General features: G+C 33.6%; 1 protein-coding gene across 2 annotated transcripts; it reads left to right on the forward strand.

Moving 5' to 3' along the window:
- The first annotated feature begins 1,018 nt into the window (after window positions 1–1,018).
- Window positions 1,019–5,863, forward strand: LOC111367564 (ribonuclease P protein subunit p25-like protein). 2 transcript variants are annotated; one of them, XM_022988504.1, is made up of 9 exons: window positions 1,020–1,226; window positions 1,390–1,515; window positions 2,629–2,709; window positions 2,808–2,896; window positions 3,033–3,107; window positions 3,343–3,398; window positions 3,482–3,550; window positions 5,081–5,269; window positions 5,544–5,863. In XM_022988504.1, the coding sequence occupies exons 2-9, from the start codon at window positions 1,393–1,395 to the stop codon at window positions 5,627–5,629; spliced, it is 768 nt and encodes a 255-aa protein (XP_022844272.1). In that variant the 5' UTR covers window positions 1,020–1,226; window positions 1,390–1,392; the 3' UTR covers window positions 5,630–5,863. The 2 variants fall into 2 exon arrangements, with proteins under 2 accessions (XP_022844273.1, XP_022844272.1); XM_022988505.1 differs by having other exon boundaries at window positions 1,019–1,515.
- Window positions 5,864–6,807: the final 944 nt, after the last annotated feature.

Below are 6,807 nucleotides of genomic sequence, written 5' to 3' on the forward strand. Positions count from 1 at the left end.
TAAAGATAGACAGAGAAGTTATCGTTATATATGTCTATCTTGGAATGGACAAACAATATCGACATAACCGTTCAATATGTGGCACCACGTTCTTATTGATTTAAGGTTATCAACCTTTTTGATGGAAACACTTATATCCCCAACTTAATTTTGATCCAATTTTTATTTTTGATCTTTCATTAATTATCAAATCTCCTCTCTTATGATTATTTTTCTCAAAATATGTTCAAATGGTTTTTCTCACCCTTTTGAATTCTAAACAGCCCTTCACCCTCTTGTGTGCTTAGGAATGTGGAAAAAAAATACCTGTCGCGTGTGCCTTTTTTCAAGTATAGTGGGTAAATAAATCGTTTTATGACCTTACAATATATGTTTAGGATGAAAACTATTATTAGAGTTGAGATATGATAATTAATAAAATATTGAAAATAAAAATGTGTTAAGAAAAAATTAAAAATATAAACACTGCAATGAGCAAACATTAATAAATTTAAATTCAATTACAATATGATGTATAATAACTAATAAAAAGTGCTGACATAATTACCTTCACCATAGAAAATGAATGCATTTACTTATTTATTTATTTTTTATGATGGAGGAATCCACAGCCGCCGCTATTTTTCGGGTGCACATTGAATAAACCCTTGACTGATGCAATAGCCTGTAAACCACGTCAGTCAGATAAATTGCACTAGACAAATTCAGTGCGACAGACTCGATCAAAAAAGTATTAGTAGGAGGAATCGAACTCATGACCAAAGGCGAATTCTAACATTTATTTCTTGTGGTAGAGTTGGCATTGAGCCTATGGACCATGGTTGGTATATTAAAAAAAAAAAAATTAAATTTTAGTAAATTTTGTTAAAAATTAAAAAAATACTTAATTGAAAAATTGATAAAAATAATGAATCTTATGTAATTAAAATTAATTATTAATTCTAACTTAAAATTCTATTGGATTTTTGAGCTATACCAAATGGGGCCTAATTAACCGTTTGGCTTGTCCTACGTGAGGATAAGTTTATCCCCGTTCCCAACTCCCCAATCCAAATCAAACAGTTGAACCAGTTAACTGGAACTAGGGCACCTCCATAACTGCCAATAAATTGTCTAGAATTCGCTGCAAATACCAGTTGGGCGTAACAGAGAAACGGAGCTGAAGAAGAGGGCTTAGCATCATAGAGCAAATTATTGTTCAACTGCGTTTTTAATTATAACCAAAAGTAGAATTCAATTTAATTTACTTTCCTGATCTGCTATTCAATTTTTTCCACTAGTTACGCCCTTTTATCTCTCTTAATTGTTAATTAGATCAATTTTTTATGTATTTCATTGTTAATAACTGAAACTGGATTTTTTTTTATTTATTTTTAATTTTTTTGGTAGAGCATGGATCGGTACCAAAAGGTGGAGAAACCAAAATTGGAAACACCGATTAATGAGAATGAGATTCGGATTACAAGCCAAGGGAGGATGCGGAACTATATTACTTATGCCATGACTCTGCTTGAGGTAGTTATGTATATGTATGAAAAATAAATAAATAAATAATTATTTATTTATTTATTTATTATTTTTTTTACGTGTTTATATCTGTTTTTACCTGATAATTTAGTTTAGTTTGCATCCCTTTTGTGATTAATGCCGTTTGCATGGTTTAGCATTTATTTGCTTATAGAAATGGACTCTGTTAATTTATTGATTGGTTCAATTTGCAAGTTTCCTTTTTATTACAGTAAAATTTACGTGTTGTTTAATGTATAAAGAAATTAGAGTTTCTTTTCCCAGTATTATGGAGAAGAGCATTTTAGAATCTACAGGTTTCGAAAATAAGTAAAATCGAGAAAAATATTTAGAATATTGTTTCAATCTTATCAGGAAAAAGGATACCAGTTGAATTACGGTATAGAATCACATTGTCCCATAAGGTATTTCTCTTGGTAGTTAAGTACGATTATCAATGACAAGAAAATTTGACAAGGGTGTATATTAGCTAATATTAGCGAGTTTACTAAATGGAAACACAATGTGCTAAGTGGTTGGAAGACACCTACCAGATTATATCACAGGTTGTATATACGGATTGTCTTGCTAGGTATGCTTTATGGAATCAACTGCTACACTTTTAGAGGGCAAAATATCCATAAGGAGACCAGAATTTGAATGAATTGATTGTGTGATTATATTAGAATTAATAGATTAATAATGCGGTCTTACAGCAAAAGTGGCAGAGACCGACTTGAATACAAATTAGGGGAAGGACAAGTTTGATGGTTGGGTTATAGAAGTTTCTATTGACAAGAGTCATGCAATCCTATATTAGAAGATGTTGTAGTTATTATGTGGTTGTAAAGATTTTATTTCATAAAGCATTTCAATGAAAAGTTGGATCGAACGGATTTCAAGAAAGGATATATGTATCTAACGTTAAGATTATTGGAGAAAAGCCTAGCATGTTATGATTGTTTACTTAAGACCAATGTTACTAGTATAATCTTCGTTTGCGTAGATTTTTTACCATTATATCATATAAAAATGTAATGGCTGCTAGTATGGATGATTTCTTCCGCGCATTACTTCTCGGATATATCTTATGGATTTGATTATACAATGCATTTTTTGTAGGAAAAGGGTTCAGATGAAATTCTGTTAAAAGCAATGGGCAGGGCCATCAACAAAACTGTAACAATTGTGGAGTTGATTAAGGTTCTTCTTGCCTATGGTTCTCTCTGTATATTTCTCATCACTATATGTCATGATTTCGGAAGATGATTTGGATATATGATGCACTATTTGTATTGCAGAGGAGAATTGTTGGTCTTCACCAAATCACAGCTATTCAATCTACTGACATAACTGACACGTGGGAACCATTAGAGGAAGGCCTCCAAACGTAAGAGCACCTCAAATTGATTTTGGAAATGAAACATGATAAACTTGTGAGACGAAATAATTTCCTGTTGTAAGGATTTCTTAATTATATGAAAATATATACTTGGCTCTTGTAACAACATCTCTACATGCTACAGTCTGGAAACTACAAGGAAGGTTTCGGTGGTCTCAATCACGCTCTCAAAGAAGGAGTTGGATACAAGAAATGTTGGGTGAGTTATCGTATTCTTCCATTTTTAAGTTCATGTCTTTTTCATTTCATCTACCTCATGCTAAGCAAAATAATAACGCGAACAAGTCTATAATCTTCGCTATATGAATTTCTTAAGAGTGACAATTTAATGATATCACTTCATTTTGCAATTCTTCAACATTGTTATTGTAAACAGAAAGTAAAGTAAAATTACGAATATTAAATTTTTTATTTCTTTTTCTATGTTCTGGTAGGTACCAACCTCCACTACCAGCTGACCAGGTGAAGGTGCCTACAGAATATGAAGCAGGTGCTGTGAAGTCCTGTGATCCTTGTCTTTCTTCAAACTATGTCTCGACAAAAGCATCTTTTTAATATGTTTTGATTGTGCAGAGGGATCACCAACTGCTCGTGGAAGAGGCCGTTTTGGTAGAGAGCGGGGGAGGTATCGAGCTACACCAGGTATGAAATCTAATTGATGATTTCCTTCTTTTGGGGGGTTTAACCAGTGACTTTCCAATTATTTCTGGTCTGTGAATGATACATAGTGTGCTACTAAGATCTCCAGTTGTGTATATTTTCTGGACTTGGATGGAATAGAGATCTGTCTTTATCTTTACAATGCTTACTGCTCTGCCTTGTCAAAATGTTATTTTGATTGGAACTATTCTTTATTGAGCTATGCACATTAGGTTGCTTCCATTCTGTTGAACTATCTCACCTTCATTTGATGATATTGATTTTCCTGGTGCAGTCTTGGTAATGATGGTTTTTTAAAAGCGATAGCAAGAGGCATGGTGTTTGGTCTCTCATGTGACAAAGGCTTAAACCTTAAATTGTTCTTTCCCGCGAAATGTGAAATCCCATATTATGTCATAGTCATCAAAGAGAATTCAAAACAAAAATATTGTATTTGAAAAACTGCATTTTTTTTTTAATGTAATATTGGAAAAATATAGAGGAATGTAATGGCTTGACAAAAATTTAAAAACTAATGCATGGAAATTTAATCCTTGAAGGAAAATGAAGTATGTGAATTTTTTTAATAAGCGTGGATTCTATTTCTCTGGAACCTTATACCTGAAATCTTTCTGATAACACCCACTTTCAAGATTTCATTCTCTAAACTCCTTCCACTCAGGGATTCATCAATAGTAAAACCCCAAAAATGTACAACATGTGCAGAAAATCGATGATTGAAAATCTCATGCTGTTTCCAATATACGGAGAGAAGGAAGTGATTCTGGGAAGTTATAAAATAGATTTTGAATAGGTCTTTAATTAAAATTGAAAGATACGGGAAGCAGGAGATTTAAGGAAAAAGATGAAAAATCTATAATTGTTAGTTTAGGGGCTGAATCCTGTTTAAATTCTGCATCAGTGTTGAGAGATTGGATATATGAAAACTCGAGATAAGAAACAGATCACCCACACTGGGTTCAAATTTTGGGTTTGAAATCAAAAAATTGGTATATAAAATGAATCAAACAATAAACCTGAGACGAAAGTGCTCAACATTCTAAGAATAATTGCAGAAACTTTCGTGAAACTTTAGGTGACTTGTGTTGATCAAGCTGCAATAAGCTTCATATATGATGAAGCGGAACGTCTCTGTTTTTGTTGGAATTTTCATGACGATTGTTTTTTCCATGGAAAACACCACTGGTGTCATATTGGGGTTTGATATGGACTGCTCAAGGGTGGGAGGCACGAAAAGTCTCATCTCCAGCGGGTGGTTGTAAGGCAAAGTTTATATTGTTTGGCCAAGTAAATTGCAACGGTTTTTTTAGTTAAGGTTGAGCCTAGAGCCATGGACTGTTAGAGTGGTAGGGTAATTCCTGTTCAACTGTACCTTCTGTTTTGGAATTGTTAGCAGTTTTTGCAACTGGTTTTGTAACTAGGTTTGTGGAACCTTCCATATCTGGGCTTCTGAAAGTATGAGCACTTTATTAAAAGTATTATATATAATACGGTAGCTGTATGCCGTTTTAGGGAATGGTTTTGCACCTATTGAGTACGAGGATGGAGGTTATGATCGGAATCCTAGATATTCCCGGGGTAGGGGACGTGGCAGAGGTAACAATTTCCGAGGCCGTGGTAGGGGAGGGTACGGTGGCTCTCAGGTGGATACTCAGCATGATGCTGGAGGCTACAATCAAGAAGCACCTCTTCAGGGCCGAGGTAGACATTTCTTCACTATTTATTTCAATTTCCCAGTAAGATTAGGCAATTTGTGTGAGAAACTGGATACTGTAGGTCGAAAATACCAATTGTTTGTTGTTAGTAAGCTCAATTGCTTTGACCTCTATTTGTTGTTTTCCTTAAAATTTCATGAGCTGTAGTCTTTTTACTAAGCTGTACTCGTATAAAAGAAATAGAGCAGCCTCTCGCACATAAGTTAAGCTTGGCCTGTTGTATATATGATAGCCAGCATCTCATGGACTTTTTGTTGCAGGTCGTGGCCGTGGGAGGGGAACTCGTGGCCGGGGTCGTGGATTCAGATCTAATGGGCCAATCTATGCTACTGCTGGAGATGCATAGTGGTTCAAACTTGGAACAATGAAGGGTATAATGTTTTGAAGTTGATGAATGTTTGCTTCATTTCTATCTTATACCATTTCAAAATGCCAATAGTATTAACCATAGGAATGTTTTATCTGTACTCATCCTCTTTTTTTTTTTTTTTTGTTCCTTTTTTTTTTAAAATTAAGTTTGCCCCTTTGCTTCTGTAGAAGTTTATTTTGCTTACTAATTACATTCTTTGATTTTATCTGTTCTGGAAAAGTTCTGTTCATTTACATACCATATGGTTAAAAACCATCTTTTGCCTTGATTGTTTCAACTCACCTTAAAAGTTGTGCACTATAAGTACATTTTGTATTATTAAAGAAAACAAATATAAGCTAAAATCTTGTTATTCTGAGGACTATATACCAAACAAGTTCTGTGTGGACAAATTATGCTAAATAATGTTAGGAAATCGCCTTATGAAGGATCAAGCTAAAGAAACTTTTGACTGCCTGAACAGGTATGGATCAATGTTGTACATTTCGTCGTGATTATGATTCACACCTAAATAGCGATAACAACGGGGACAAAATGGGGTTGCCCTCCCCCTCGAGGATGGCAGGTCCATTTTTTGTTTCTTTATGAAGTGCCATCTACTTTAGATATCCCTATTGAAAACTTTTTCGAACTTCTTTGTAGTGACTCCTTTCCATCTCTCATTTTAGATGTAATTTCAAAGTGACTATTTCATTATGTTTCATACGTATCCTTTTGCTTATTTATTATTTTGAAAAATACGAGTTAAATTTTAAAATATAAATATGGAACAAAATAAAAGGAGAGTCGTATTTGTCCTGTCCCATTAGAATTTTTTTGACAAACGTGATGGGGTCATTTTTCTTTTTCCCCATTTAGGGCCTATTTGGTCATGATTTTGGGAGAAAAAGGGGCCCACATATAAGAAAAGAAGTCAAAAATTATTGTTGAAATAATGAAATAGCGGTAAAAAAATCAATTTTTTAGGATAAAAAATCACTCATTTGTGATCTAATTTATGAAGTATTATTTAAATTAAAAAAAAAAATGATTCAGGCTCGCCCCACCTATTGGGTATTTCCGGGAGGTGGCGCAGGTTTGTTTTCCCGTTTGCTGATTTATTTATTATTAAAATTTCTAGATACAATTTAAATTTAAAGTATAATAAAATAAAA

Source organism: Olea europaea, chromosome 18 (assembly GCF_002742605.1).
Source record: "Olea europaea var. sylvestris chromosome 18, O_europaea_v1, whole genome shotgun sequence".
Classification (NCBI taxonomy): Eukaryota; Viridiplantae; Streptophyta; class Magnoliopsida; order Lamiales; family Oleaceae; genus Olea; species Olea europaea.

What these genes read in the sequence shown, in the direction of transcription:
- LOC111367564 (XM_022988505.1), top strand. Translation starts at nt 1,393, where the DNA reads ATGGATCGGTACCAAAAGGTGGAGAAACCAAAATTGGAAACACCGATT. An exon ending in GAGGTATCGAGCTACACCAG is followed by an intron (nt 3,551 to 5,080) that starts GTATGAAATCTA and finishes ATGCCGTTTTAG; the next exon opens with GGAATGGTTTTGCACCTATT. An exon ending in AGCACCTCTTCAGGGCCGAG is followed by an intron (nt 5,270 to 5,543) that starts GTAGACATTTCT and finishes TTTTTGTTGCAG; the next exon opens with GTCGTGGCCGTGGGAGGGGA.